Genomic DNA, 15,828 nt, shown 5'->3' with positions numbered 1-15,828 from the left:
TCCCATGGGCAGCCTGGACAGGTTGGCCCTTGGAGGCCCAGAGAACGTCAGCTCCCGTCTATGAGCTATGTCCACGTGTAAACCAAGATTTGGGGAAGGGACAGGGTGAGTTGGGAGGCTGACACTTTCTTAGGCCGTCTCCTCTGGTTCCTCAGGTCGGGCCCTCATCTGGTCCCACTCCCAGGTTTTGGACAGATATTGGATCCCTGATGACAGCCTCAACATGCTTCCCCCACACCCCCGCGCGGTAGAGCCTGCTCCCCTCGCAGCAACCGCTAAGACCCGGAGGAGTGGAATTCCACTTTGAAACTCTGTGCGTGCGGCGCGAGGGCCAGCACCGGGCATGCTCAGTCGCCGCGACGCGGTGGGGCTGCTGCTCGCACAGCTCTGGCCCCGGGCTCCAGGGCTGGCTCCCTCCACCTCCTCCCCCGCTCCCCCCGCCCCGCGGCTGCGGAGCTTCCAGAAGGCCGAGCTGTAGCGGCTCCCCGCGATCTCGGCCCCCGCCCAGCGCCGCCCGGCTTGCCGCCGCCTCCCACTCCTCTTTCTCCCCTCCTCTCTTAAGGTGGAGAATCTGGTGCTTGCTTCTGTTCGCGCCACACACCGCTCTGCCAGCCCCAGCCCAGGACCTGCGAATGCCTCCCGGAGACCAGAGGACTCTCGGCGGGGGCTCTTTCCAACACCTCTTTGCCTGAAGTGGGATCGTGGCGGAGTTGCTGCTCCGCCGCTCAATGCAAACACTATGCGGAGAGCGGTCGGCTTCCCTGCGCTGTGCCTGCTTCTTAGTCTTCACGCTGCAGGTAAGGGGTTGCCCGGCAGAGCTGTGGATGCGCTAGGAGACTGCACATGCTCCAGGACTCTAGGGAAAGCTGGCTTCGCGAGGAAACCCTTAGAAAGGCAAAGCAGGACAGTGCTGAAACGGTAGGGGCGAGGGAGTCCAGCACCTGTTGGAAGACTGAGGCCGAAAACTTAAGCTAAAATCAGCCCTTGATTTTTCCTGACCTCGTATGAACATTTTCAATGCGAATACAGGTTTGCTTCTTCCACCCCTCCCCTCCATCTAGACTCCCAGATTTTGTTTCTAAGCTCCGCACTTGACTGCCCGTTTTTCAGGAGGGCAGACAAGACTCCCTACTGGATGTAATATTTTCTACTGCAGCGGCTACTTCCGTAAGGTCTCTCGGTTTAGCGAGAGCTTACAGGGATCCATTGGCTGTAACCTGATGGACCACATCTCTGCCCCAAAGATCGAAATACACGGTTCCCATTAGCGATGCCACTCCAGGATCCTTTGGCCCCAGCTCTTGTCAGTCGAATATTCTAAACCAGTAAGACGGACGAAAGCTTTAAAATAGGACCCTCTCGTCTCTTTCAGCATCATGGTCAGGTTCCGAGGGCACCAGACAGAAAACCAATCACAGTTTCAAAGCTGACAACCGCAGGGTAGGCACTATCCCTGGGACGGGTTTGATGAGGTATAGAAAGGAATGACAGTGAGACTGGTTCCCAAATATAAATATAGTTGATATCAGAACCAGTATCAGGTTTCGTTTGGAAGCAAACCTTGGGAAGTACCTGGGGAATTTTACATAAAATGTCGCTATACACCCTGCTTTTTGGATACAAGCAGCCTCGATCTGATGCAGGGACTTGCTGGACTGAATCCTTTATCATTTTTACACACACATGAACCAAAATAAAATATGGTAGAGAGATTTTGGGAGCCCTACTGCGACAGCAGTTGTCCGTGCAGTATCCCTGTAGCAATCAAAGACCAGGTATTTTCCCCGAGGTTGCCTGTCATCCGATCACACGTATTCATTCATTTTTCCAAGCAATATTTTATTGAGTATATACTACAGTCCGGAGATAGTGTGTAAAGATAATGGATACAAAATTGAAATTTTAGGGTATCTTTTAAAAAGAGTGTGGGTGAGTCCTTTTCTGTGTAGGCAATAGTGAGAGTGAAAGATGGTACCTCCGTATTTCTAGCTAATGCTATTTTAATGTATTGTGAATCTCTTGAACAAGTAATGTATAAGAACATTCAGGCTATAATTAAGTACCCATGTTAATTGTTATAATTATGATGTTATATTGTGGAATTTTCAGTAGTTCTTTAGCACTTTGAAAACTAGGATGTAGCTATGACATGGTCATTAAATTATTTGCAAACAGTTATAGTAAATCCTTTTATTACTGCATACAATTCTTTAATGTCAAAATATGAAATGAAAACATACACATTGGGTTGAATTTTATTTACATTATTGTTTTATTATACCCCTGACACAAATAGCTATTACCAAAAATATCCTCAGTTCCTATCAAATTTAGGAATGATTTGAACGGATCTATGAAAAATATTAGTGTTGTTATTTTTAAAACTAATATATAACATTTCTAAAGATAACATTTAATGTATCTTGAGTAATTATAACTTAAAAGCTATAAATAACCTTAAAACTAAGCAGGTGGAAAACATTTATAAATTTGTTGTAGGTGAACATTTGGGATGAGGAAATAGAGGACTTCTGTTCATCAAAAGAGAAACCTAAAAGTCTGTAGCCCTAGATTATACCTGGAGCTCTGCCAAAGGGTGTATTACCAAGACAAACCAATCCAACTCTACTTTGACTTCTTAATTTGAAGAAAAAAAAAAAAAGGAAGATGATTAATCAATTGAATTTAGTCACAAGGCATTGAAGGCTGTCTCCAGATTTAAGTTGCAAGATGCCATATAGAAATTAATTACATTCATATTTTTAATGTAGTGCTTTTGATAGGTGTTTTTTTCACAGCAGATTGCAAGTTTAATATTGTGGTTGTCTTGCCAGTTTCATTTTGAATGCATCTTAATTTAAACAGCAATTTGTGGGTCACAAGCTGTCATCAGATTAAAATTCATCACAGTTATCTAAATAACATTGTTAGGACTTTTCATTAGAACTTAGACGAATCAGCTTTCTAGATCTCAGCTCCTGTAGATTTGGGTAATAAAAAAGTGAGTGAGTGGAAGGACAAAGATCAAGAAGTCAGTGATAGTCTCTACTTGTTGAATGTCTCATTTGGCTTCTCTTACAGAAGGCTCTCTTCTCAGGAGGAAAGTGGGCTTTATAAAGAAGGAGAATGAATTCTATGTAGTCAAGCCTCTTTGGCTGAAAAGCTAATTGATCTGTTTGGTTGTGCCCCGGGTACCAGCCACTACTTTATGCTGGCAGAACTGATGATAGGTTAGACCTCTTTCAGGATGGGAGAAATTGGCTGCCAGGATGTGAGTGCTCTTCGTAGCTATACTAGAAACCGTTAACTTCCATAGTCATTCTCCTAATGGTAAAGTAGCAAACTGTTTTCACCTTGAGTGCCCTCTCCAACTGTTGGGTCATGATCGCCTGAGTCACTATGCAAGAAAAAAAAAAAAAAATTCTGACCAACCCTGAGTTCTGATGACTTAACAGGGACAAGTATTGCAATCTGTTTGCAACGTCTATGGGAGCAAAAAGAGGAAGAGGGGTACAATGCTGTGTAATTAACATCTCTAGGTAAGATAACTGTAATGAATTACTGAGCATGGAGTTTATCAGAGAACCTGGACTTAACTCTATCCATGGCAGCTGATTTTTGTAGACCTTCTTAACAGAAAAAGTGATAGTTATTGTTCATCCAGCTGCTTACTATACAGGGGAGAAAACTATGATTCAGTAAATAGTAGATATTATTACTTTAAAGTGCCAGTTAACAGTATAGTCAGGGTAAAAACCCCATGTTTTCAGGCCTGTGATTGCATTCTATATAAAATCCTACACTCTTTGGGAGGCCACCATTGAGATAGTGGTGCCAGATTCTTTTTCCCTAATTGTCCTCATTCCTTACACCTCTGTGAAGCAACATAACGTATCAACTTTACTAGAAAAGACAACTACAAGCTACCCAATGATTTGGATGGTAACATAATTATGTGGAAGAGCCACAGATAGCTTATTTCCTTCAGTGTTTCTTCTCTTTCTTTGCCCAAAGAACTATGGGAGATGATATTTATTGATAATATTTTAGTTACAAAGGAGTAAAAGTCTTGGGATATCTTGAAGATTCTCATGGGAAAGCTTTCTTTTACCTAGTGCATGTCTTGCTAAAAAAACACAAGTTGATTTCAATGCATTATTCTCTCTTCAAGCTCTGGAAATGGTTCTTTCAAATTTCTGTATGGTTCTTACTACCTGATTTTCTGGGCACAGGGACTACCTTCAATGTATATTCTGACGATGCTTCTTCATTCTCAGAGAAGTGCCTAGTCAGTTTCTCTAGTCTTTGAGAAGCAAGAGTTCCTGTGACGAAACTAAGAGGATCAGGGAAGTCATTGGCAGAAACACCATCCTCAAAAGAAAGGATAGGAACTTCCCTGGTGGCCCAGTGGTTAAGAATCTGCCTTGCAATACAATGAACATGGGTTCAGTCCCTGGTTGGGGAACTGAGATTCCACATGCCATGAAGCGACTAAGCCATGCACCGCAACTACTGAAGCCCGTGTGCTCTAGAGCCCCTGTACTGCAGCTAAGACCCAATGCAGCCAAAATAAACGAATAAAATATTTTTAAAAAAGAAAGGGTAGACAGATAGGAAAATGATATTTTAAGATATCTTTTCTCAATGAAGAGTCCCTTAGAGTTCCAGAATCAGTTTTTCACTCAATATAGTTCTTATACTGGCAAGGGGTCTGCTCTATCCTTTCCCATATTACCTCTCTGATATCTCTCTGCTTTCCTCTTTTTTGTCTCTCTCCAGCTACAATGGTCTCCTCCCTATTCCAAGAAGACAACAAGTGCTTGCCCATCCTCCCGAAAAGTTTTATTTCTTTGCCTGAACTATCCTTTCTCCATATTTCCATGGCTTAATCCCTCAATTTTCAGTCTTTGTTCAAAGATCACTTTCTCAGTGAAGCCCTCATTGACTATCCTAATTAATATTTCATCACCCCTGAAATCTTCCAATACCCTTCCTTGGTTACATTTTATTATTAATTTTATTGAAGTATAGTTGATTTACAATGGTGTGTTAATTTCTGCTTTATAGCAAAGTTACTCAGTAACTCATACAGATACTCTTTTTCATATTCTTTTCCATTCTGGTTTATCACAGGATATTTAATATATACAGTTAAAGTTCCCTGTGCTATATAGTAGGACCTTGGTGTTTCCCCATTTTATACATACTAGTTTGCATCTGCTAATTCCAAGCTCTCAATCCTCTCCCCCACATTCCTTCCCCCTTGGCAACAACAGATCCGTTCTCTATGTCTGTTTCTGTTTCCTACATATGTTCATTTGTGTCCTATTTTAGATTCCACATATAACCCATGATAGCTCAGTTGGTAAAGAATCTGCCTGCAATGCAGGAGACTCAGGTTCAATTCCTGGGTCAGGAAGGTCCGCTGGAGAATGGATAGGCTACCCACTCTAGTATTCCTGGGCTTACCTTGTGACTCAGCTGGTGAAGAATCTGCCTGCAATGCGGGAGACCTGGGTTTGATCCCTGGGTTGGGAAGATACCCTGGAGAAGGGAAAGGGCTACCCACTCCAGTATTCTGGCCTGGAGAATTCCATGGACTGTATAGTTCATGGAGTCACAAAGAGTGGACACAACTGAGCGACTTTCACTTTCACTTTTCATAAGTGCTATCAGGTTTTTTTCTATTTTGTTTACTGCTATTTCTATAGCAGATCCTGCCCATCCTAGCACTGGGAGAGGAGCAGTGCCTGGCATAAAAGCTGCTGAAGATTAGATAAATACATTGAATAAATAAAAACAACACAGTAATATTTCTAGTCTCCTCTTTTTGCATTTAATTTCTTCTTGGCACTCATGCAAGGCACCTAGTCAACTTAGCCACTTCCAGAATGGATTTCAGCAGAGCTCATTTACCCAAAAATTAAGTTGCTCCCCAGAAGTCTCACATACCCAAGGGACATACAATCTCAAGCAGACATTGCTACTTTGGGAAATGAAGAGCAACTGGGGATGGGCTTTAACTATTGATGAACTCAGTGGCAAAGTCCTTCCAACTGATTGCCAGATGCTGAAAGAGCCCAAATGCCTTGTTGATTGGCTATATTTTTAATTCTTTGTAAAGTGCTTTATACCTATGGGAATGACTATGGTAATGTCTGCATCTTTAGCATATAAGAAGATAGATGTATGTATATTTGAGACCACACATTCCTAGAACCATGGAGACTGCTTATTCTATTGGAAATCACACCCTGACTAGCACCTTGTAAAAATTCTGGGTTGTATTATCCACAACCCAGATAATGATAAATGTGTTATCTATCATTCAGATTTCTTCTCTGTTTCTCATCTACTTTTCTACCAACTTTAATCTTTTTTTTCTTAATTTTAAATTTATTGATTGATTGATTGAAGGACAATTGTTTTACAGGATTGTGTTGGTTTCAGCTGAACATCAACATGAGTAAGTCATAGATAAACATGTGTCCCCTCCCTCCTTCCCATCTTCCCTATCCCACCCTTCTAGGTTGTTACAGAGCCCCAGTTGAGTTCCCTGAGTCATACAGCAAATTCCCCAACTCTAATTATGGTTCAACATAGTTAAGGTGGTAATTTATCTTTTCCTTATCAATGAATATTGAGATTAGATTAAATCTAATTTTGAAAATTCTTCTCATTGATTCCCATGGATAGCCACTGGTTTCCTCAATAGCTTCTCTCTTATCTAACTAGTCATTTCTCAGTTGCACTTTTAGGTCTTTCTCTGAGCATTCTTTAATAGGTTAGTGCTCTGTAGACTTTATGTGTCCTAGGTCTTTTTTCCTCTCTTATCCCTGTATACTTTCTCTGTGGATGTTTATATTCAGGCCTACATAGCAAAGTTGAAATTCATATTTCTATCTCAGATATCTCTCCTGCTCTCCAGTCCTATCACTACAATTACCTAGGAGTCATTGGAGATCCCACAAGTATCAGGAATCTGGCTGTTAATGCTCAGCACTTCCCATAACAACTTCTTTTATTTCTATATATTCTATCATTGTGAATAACATGAGAGTCCCCCACAGTCACCCAAGCCTGGTAAAACTGGAAAAAAGCATACTTGATCACATTCTCACTTTGTATTCTCTAATACAGCCATTTCTTTTTCCCTTAGGGTAAACTCAAACTCATTAGCATGGGGAAGTCTTTTACTATCAGGTATTTCCCAACTCCATCCTTATTTCCTATCATCATGTTCTGCTTTGCCCACTGTTATACTAAAAGCAAATTTCATTGATTGGTTTGCCATGCCTCTCATCCTTTTCACATACTGTTCTATTTATTTTAAGTATCCAACTCTGCTTCGTTTTCTAGATAATTTTTCTCCAACTTTAAATCATAGTTGAGCATTGCCTACTTTGAGAACCCTTCCTTGAAGCCCATCTCATCCAACTAGCTTTCCTAGGTTTTCCTTTGAGGCCCTGTGTATTTCACTATTACTGCTCTTAACCTGAGTTTTTTTTGAGGACAATAAGAGAATTGTAGCTTTTATCTCTGTATACTAATAACATATTAATAGAACTGTGCATGTTATCCAGTATACCATCAATAAATGTTGCATTCAATAAATATATTCAGGATGTATTTGGCAAAATAAATTCTGATTAATTTATATTTACAAAGAGATTATATCTCACTTTCATGATCATAAAGAGTAGAATTGACTTTACTACTGCCCTTTCAATCCAATATATATTTACTGGTTACAAAGCAGGGGAAATGGGACAGAATAGCTTTCATTTAAACATATTCTGTTTAAGGTAAGTTTGTGTTCTGTGAGCATGATGCTTATTCTAGTGGTGTGTGTTGAACTCCTCCTAGATGGATAGATATTCCTATATGATTTTCTAGTACTACTTTAGGATGGGAGTGAGATGAATGAGTTTATTTTAAAGAGATAAAATAATTAGACAAGATACATAACATGATAGCTGTGCATTAAAGAATGAACCCAGAACCCCTAACTCTGATTACTGATCAGCTATCTTGAAATAACAAACATGAGCCAACTACACATTTAAAATCAGGTGGGAGTTTGAGGTAGTGTATTCAATAAGCAGAAATAAAAAATAATCCAACCTTCTTTTGCTCCCCCTACCAAAATCCAAACCATCACAGAAAATTTCTGAGTATTGGATGGTTTTATACAATTTTTCTCTTTTTTATGTATAGATAAAGTCTTTATTAAACCTTTATGGGAGCTATGCTTTTACTTGAAGAATGGAGAGTGGTTGATGAATAATAAAAAGTCACTTCTTCTGAGATGATGGGGTCACACATCAAAAACTCATTTATTGCCATTATTATTAGTGATAACATGGTTATGTTTCATTGTAAGTATATTGTTAAATCTCTTAAAAGCTATTTGTTAAGTCTAGTTCAAAAGGTAGAGAAAGCCATTTTTCCCTTTAAAGATCCTACTTGGCCATAAATGCATTCTTCATCTTCAAAGCACTTAAAATGCTGACACACTTAGAGTAGCTTTGATATTTCTCAACACAAAGGATTTTAATAGCTTGAAACATTTTAATGGTAAAATATTATTTTAAGATCAGGTTTCCTAATTCCTGCTCACCAAATAATGTAGCTATAAGTGTCTACTATTGAGATATTTGCCACAGAATGACAATTAGCAAATTTATGTTGTGGATAGTAGCACTTTCCATTTAGACAATTTTCTACTTATAATGACAATCTAGACTTTTCTCATTGATTTCATTTTATTAAGTTGTTGATATCCATGAAAATTTCAACCACAGGGACCAACAACAAAACAAAACTGTTTACCTGAAACAGCAGTCTAGATCAATGTGTCTAATTACACTGAAGTAGATGCTAAGTTCCGGAGAAGGCAATGGCACCCCACTCCAGTACTCTTGCCTGGAAAATTCCATGGACGGAGGAGCCTGGTAGGCTGCAGTCCATGGGGGTCGAGAAGAGTCGGACACGACTGAGTGACTTCACTTTCACTTTTCACTTTCATTTGTTGGAGAAGGAAATGGCAACCCACTCCAGTGTTCTTACCTGGAGAATCCCAGGGATGGGGGAGCCTGGTGGGTTGCCATCTTTGGGGTCGCACAGAATCAGACACGACTGAAGCGACTTAGCAGCAGCAGCAGCAGCAGATACTAAGTTCAGTAGGGGCATGAACTATTTTCTGTCTTAGTTCGGACGTGAAGCAATGTCCATTTACTGGCTATGCAGAAGGGCTTAAGACAGCCTAAACTACTGTTTCTTTGAAAAAGAGCAGTGAATGAGCACAGAGTAAGATTATCTCACAGTGATTTACTGGCCTATACAGCAACGTGTACAGAGTAAAACTCTTCTGCCATATCACTACAGTAGTGATTCAATTCCTGACTGAGACTGGAGGGGAAAATAGGCGATGTGTATAACTACACAAAGTCAGCTCCCAGTACTGGGATACTTTCACTTACCTGGGGAAGAGGCTCAATACAAACTATGCCAAACATTATATCATGATGAGTTAGTCCGCAAGGCCATCAATCTATAAATATAAATTTATAGTTTGTGATTTTAAAGTAATTCACTTTCTTGGTCTCTTGTTGATTTAAGACAGTATTTTTATTCTCCCTGGAAGAAAATGAAATAGCTTAAGCAGAAAAGTAAAGAGAAAATTGAAATAAAGGAGAAAATGCCATATTTTTAGATAATGCTTAGCAATGTACTGTAGCAGTTAAGAGCATGTATATGGTGATCAGTTTCAAATGCAGTCATGGTCACTTACTGTCTCTATGGTGGTTTAGTCCCTATTTTGTGTCTGACTCTTGCGACTCCATGGACTACATTTCCCAAGGCTCTGCCCGTGAGATTTCCCAGGCAAAAATATTGAAGTGGATTGTCATTTCCTTCTCCAGGGAGGATAGGATCTTCCTGACCCAGGATTTGAACCTGGGTCTCCTGCATTATAGGCAGATTCTTTACCAACTGAGCTATGAGGGAATCCCTACTATCTCTCTATAACTTGGAGTAAATTGCTTGATCTTTCCACATCTCAATTTCTTCTTTTAAAAATGGAGACCATGTATTATAGAGTTGTTGTTGTGTGTTAAATAGGATAATGTAAAATAGACTGTGCTGTCTTAGTAAGTGCCATGTAAGTGTTAGGTATTATTTGACTAGGGGTGGGAGAGGTCAGATGCTAAATGATCAACCAGTATCTTGGAGCAATTTCTCATTCTTTTTGTATTTGAGCCAATGCTAGAGAAGCATACATGCCCAAGAGAGATTCTGCATTCCAACCTCTTTTTCAGTTGGATCTTATCTGCATAGTTCCTCTCTCTTTGGTCTGAGCCTACTAATGGGCAGGTTTGTGATGGATTTTGAAGCTTCAAAGCATCCACCTATTTCTTCTGGCCACTGAGAGGCTGAAGAGAGCCTGGCCAGGCCCAGGATGTCAGATCTCATTCTCCTAGTCCCTCTTCTACACCCCACACCAAACCCCTCAATAAAATAGTTTAACATACTTCTCCTCCTCCAAATTCACCTCTCCCCTAAGTCTCTCTCCTAATGCCTTACCTATAAGCATCTAAATGTATTATCTATCTATCATGTCTTCAGCAAATCCTTATTTAAGTGAATATATTAGTAAAATGCAAATTTTGGGGGGCTTACCTCATGGTAATTGAAAATAGATAACCTTTTCACCTTTTCCTAAACACCATAGGTCTGAAATATCTAGTTCTTATTGCACTGTGTTGCTTAGCAGATAGCCCAGACTTGTCCTAGAAGCTGCCTCCCTAACTAGTCTCACTAGGCACAGATGCAGAATGAGAAGTTCAGACGTGTGACCAAGGCTGAAACTCATAGCTCTAAGAACCTCTTTTAGGACTGCTGCTCTAGTCTTTTAGGACTGCTGCTCAGAAGACTTCTCCTCTTCTGACTGACTGACACTCTCCTACTTGCTATTTGTAGCCTATGGAACTTCTAGATCACTGGGCTCTAGTCCACATGGAAGGCTGCCCATGGTTCAGTGGGCACTGGAGAAGATAGGAGTGTTTGAATGTAAAAGGAAAGCAAGCAGGGACATGGAGGTGGGAAGACCTTTTATTGGGGATTATCAAGCACAGCCTTCGCCTGTTCAAGGGACGACTCATCACTCCCTAATACCCCGACCTTGCTACCCAGACCCACTTGATCTCAGGATTCTATCCTGCTGATTTTATCTCAGGTGACCTACCATGTATAGCTCCAGTCTGGCTCCCTGGGAGAGCTGCAACCCATCAGAAAAATCAGAATTCAACTATGAAAACTTTTTCATGGTGCTAACCTCCGATATGCAAAGTTAGGTTCGTGGTGGGTTGGCTGTTTCAGTACCTCTGAACACTCCATGGCAGTTAAGAAGCTCCCTAGGGGAATTCTCACAGATGCTCACAGGTCTGGTCCAGTTGGGCAGGGCTCTTGGCATTCCTGGGTCCCTCTGTATCTACAGAGCATCAAGATTCCCCATCAGGTGTCCACTGGTCCTTTCTGAGTGACTTATTTCTTCAAAATGGGAGTGGCTGATTCTTAGAGAGCTTGGATTATAACATTTATCAGGCTGTTTGTAATTCCTAAATCTGAACATTATCTGAAGCTATGAAAATGTAACAAAAGGGTCTCCTCTCTAGATAAACATTGGATTTATAGGGAAGAGACAAATAGATTTCATTATAAGAAAAGAAGGGAAATACAAATGACTATTTCCTAAATTCCTGTGATGTGCTAAGTGTGAAAGTGTTAGTTGCTCAGTCATATCCAACTCTGTGTGGCCTCATGGACTGCAGCCCAGCAGGCTCCTTTGTCTGTGGAATTCTCCAGGCAAGAATACTGGAGTGGGTAGCCATTCTCTTCTATTGAAACCAGGTCTCCTGAATTGCAGGCAGATTCTTTACTGTCTGAGCCACCAGGTCTATTTAATCCCTATGACGTACCAATATCTATCCCAAATGCTTTCTATAGTATAATCATCTCACCCTTTAGGATAGAAAGTTTGTTTGAAACGGTATGCTTGTACTACAGAAACAGCAAAAATATACTCTAACTCATGTAGCAGAGTAAAAATAAAAAAGTTAAGCTCTAGAATCTGACTTCCTGGGCTGGAATCCCATCTCTGCTATTTACTGTTTAAATTCTCTGTGCTTCCCTTTTCTTATCAGAATAAAAGGCTAATACCATGGTAACTACCTCATAGGGTGGTTTAAGGATTTAAGGAGCTAATTCATAAGGCCCACAGCATGGGGCTGGAACACTGCATATATTCAACGGCAATAGTTGTGAGAATTAGCATGTGAAAACTTTCATTGGTCCTGTATTTCAGGTTCCATACTTGAAAAGGAAAAAGTGTGCACACTGACTATTGCCCATTAAAAAGAAATTCACTCTGAAGCCTTTTTTTGTGAAGAGTCCCTGCCATGAAAATCTAATTTTTGTACCTCCATTAAAAAGAAAATACTAATAGAACTTTTGCCTTATGAATTAAAAATTGCTCATAACTAGTAAGCTTGTGTTGGAAGCAATGAATGCTGTTTTCCAAACTGGAGAACATAAGAGAAAAATAACTCCATAGCCACCAGAGGTGCTGCAATTATGGGCAACCTCCCTTCTGGTAAAGACCTTAAGTTTTAGGTTTGGGGTAGAATTGGTAGTATCACCCCTCCTGCTGTCTCACTCTACAAACTATCTGAATTCACAACATCCAACAGGAGCCAAAATATCCCACTTCTAATGTTGAACCTTCTGCGTGTCCACGGACACCTTGCAAACTCTGTGCATTGCCTGGTTTCCATACTCCACTGTGAGAGCCTTGCCCACACCTTTGAGGTGTGTATGTGGGAGGGGAGGGAGTGGGCTTCATGAAATCAGATATGCATTCTGTGGATCAGGCAACCCACCTCCCCTAGCATTAAGTTCTGCTGAGTCGACCATAAATTCACCATGGGTACAGAGTCTGTGCCTCCAAACCAGTCCTGCCCTGAGCCTGAAGCAAAAGTGCTTTGGGTCTCCCATACTTCAGCCTAAGGCATCAGCCCCCGCTGCTGGCAGCCCCTTCCCTGCTCCCCGAACCCTGCCCTTGACGTCTTGAAGCTCACTCTCTGGAGCTCTGTGCTCAGGCTGAATCTCAACCTCCTGCCTTCTCCTTCCTCTCCACCCCAATTAAAGAGTGTTCTTTTTACTTCCCATTGCAAGAGAGGTCTCTCCTCCACTAGCACTATTTTAGGAAAGATGTGACACAGTGATCTACTCCTGATAAAAATAACTGTTAATTGTGTGGTCTTTCCCTAGCAAATGTTCATTTTTTTTCAAAGAACAGTGAAAAAAAAAAACAGTGTCTTCTGAGGAAGCAGTACCTTTGACCAGTGGTGTTAATTTCAAGTGATGGATGAAGGGACCAGGACAGGATGGAGTAGAGGTGTTGACCTGAAGGACCTACCAAGTGCCCTGTGCTCCTCAAATCCCTAAATACAGGCAGAGGAACACAGGACAAGATTTCTTCAAGTGGCCACCATGGACCTCCTTCCTTACTCTCTATAGTATCATTACTGGGGCTTCCTAGGTATAGCTAGTGGTAAAGAACCTGCCTGCCAATGCAGGAGACTTAAGAGACACAGGTTTGATTCCTGAGTCAGGAAGATCTCCTGGAGGAGGGTATGGCAAGCCACTCCAGTATTCTTGCCTGGAGAGTCCCATGGATAGAGGAGCCTGGTGGGCTATAGTCAGTGGGGTCATAAAGAGTTGGACACGACTGAATGACTGAGCACAGCATACGATAGTGTCATTACTATGAAAATATTGTAATTTTTATATGTTCTAATATTCATTTTGCTATTTTTAATATAATTCTTAATCTACTATGAGAATTATCCTTAAAACAGATATTTTTCTTTTTCTTGCAATTGAAGTACAGCTTTCAAGTCATTTGGAGAATTCTACTATAAAAAAGATGATAATAGTTTATAATCTCTATATTTATAAATAGCAATATTTTAAATGCTTGCATAACAATGAGGCATAAAAATTATATTTTACAAGTATATTTAGAGCTTTATCACTCTATAAATGCATATGGAACTCAATTTCTATGATTTCTGCAGAGGCTAGTGTTACTTAGCTTTCTAGCTGTATGATCATTTTTCCCCACTTCTGCATTTCCCAAGAGGGCATATCTTGATGAAGATCTTCTCTTAACTGCTGTGTAGAGTTGAAGAGATAGTAGCTTTCACTCTTGTCAACCTCTCCTCCAAGCATCTTTCAACTCAGTTCTTCAGGAACTGGGGAGCATCTGACTGCTTCTCTTGAGCCAATATAAATCTCACTTCCTCCAGCAGAGTCCGAGGCCGTGGTCTTAACCTCACTTCTTTATGACTTCTGTCTAGTCACACTGCCCCAAAGGGTGCTGTCCTAACTGTATTAAATTTCACTCTGTAATACTAATTTATCAGATGAAACATATGGCTACTAAAGCTGGGCAAAACCCAGGAAGCATGAAGTCCTTTCATTATAATTTTACCACGGGCACATGGCACACAGTGGATATTTGCTGAAATGACTGTCTATTTCTGTGGCTTCCAGATAGAGTTTTCTGTCGTGCAGCTCAACTTTGGATGGAAGAGATAAATAGGAAGAATGGAGGGACTCCCAGAGTAGTTACAGTGGGCTCTAAGTGGGAGTAGGAACCACATTAGTTCTAACAGGATATTTGAGGAAATATGAAGGAGTGTTTATATCAAAGAGCATGCAGAAAAAGTTGCAAGATGCCTTAATAAAAATCTTTCCTTATTGTTGTAAGATTCAGGCCCTTTCCTACATAGAAAAAAATAGAAGCAGTTCTATAAAAATAAGACGAGTTACTGTGGTGTTTTTTTTTTAATTTTTATTATTGATATACTAGATATATCACTGGTCAAACACTTGAAGCATTTAAATAATATTAGAAGAAGACATAGAGCTTCCTCATGGAATTATGTTTTTATATCCTAGAGACTAAGGCATATACTAGATTTTAGGAAAAAACATTTCTGGAAGGGAGTGTTCTTTTGGTAACAAGCTCTTTTACCGAAAGGGAGGGCCTTTTGGTAAATCATGGTAATCATGGGAGGGCCCATGATTGTTTAAAATTTTATATATATATATAAAATTCAATTAAAATTTATAATTGTTATCTTTTAGAAACAATGGCTCAGTGGGTAAAGAATCTGCCTGCAATGCAGGAGACTCGGTATACACGAGTCTCCACCCCTGAATCAGGAAAATCGCCTGCAAAAGGAAATGGCAATTCACTCTAATATTTTCGCCTGGGAAATCCCATGGACAGAGGAATCTGGAGGGCTCCTCCATGGGGCTGCAAAGAGTCAGACACGACTAATAATGCAGCACGCACACATTATTTTACTTTTTATGATTCATTTACTGGTCTGAAGATGAACTTTTTTTTTAATCAAATTGATTATTTGGTATCAGGATACAAAACAAGTGTGTGCACATATAAATATATGCATACATAATATAACACGTGTTGTAAGAACATAACTAAGACACAAACTGAATTTTGCAAAATTAGCTTTATGTTAATATATATAGACAGAGCCACAATGGAATTTTCAAAACACTAATGTACCTTGCTAATAAGACATGAGTGAGTGCCTGTTATACCTGGAAGGTTATCCTAATGCACCTCAGTTGCCGCATCTTGGGAAGGCTGTGTTTGTTCACCAGGAAGATTCAGTGTTGGTACTGTGGGTGCTTCTAACTGGAGATCCGTGCCATTGTGACTTCACGGGTTAG

General features: G+C 40.4%; 1 protein-coding gene across 2 annotated transcripts in view; it reads left to right on the top strand.

Moving 5' to 3' along the window:
* Positions 1-379: 379 nt before the first annotated feature.
* PTPRR (protein tyrosine phosphatase receptor type R) overlaps positions 380-15,828 on the top strand; it is a 275,415-nt gene continuing 259,966 nt past the window's right edge. Inside the window, exon 1 of one of the 2 annotated variants that reach the window (XM_070370605.1) lies at positions 380-797. In XM_070370605.1, the coding sequence (XP_070226706.1) occupies positions 740-797 (58 nt within the window). In that variant the 5' untranslated portion in view covers positions 380-739. The remainder of the gene's footprint in view (positions 798-15,828) is intronic. The other variant, XM_005887724.3, reaches the window with a different exon arrangement.

The sequence above is a fragment of the Bos mutus genome, chromosome 5 (genome assembly GCF_027580195.1).
Source record: "Bos mutus isolate GX-2022 chromosome 5, NWIPB_WYAK_1.1, whole genome shotgun sequence".
NCBI lineage: Eukaryota > Metazoa > Chordata > Mammalia > Artiodactyla > Bovidae > Bos > Bos mutus.
Note: the sequence above shows the minus strand (reverse complement) of the source record. Positions and strands in the feature narration are given on the sequence as shown.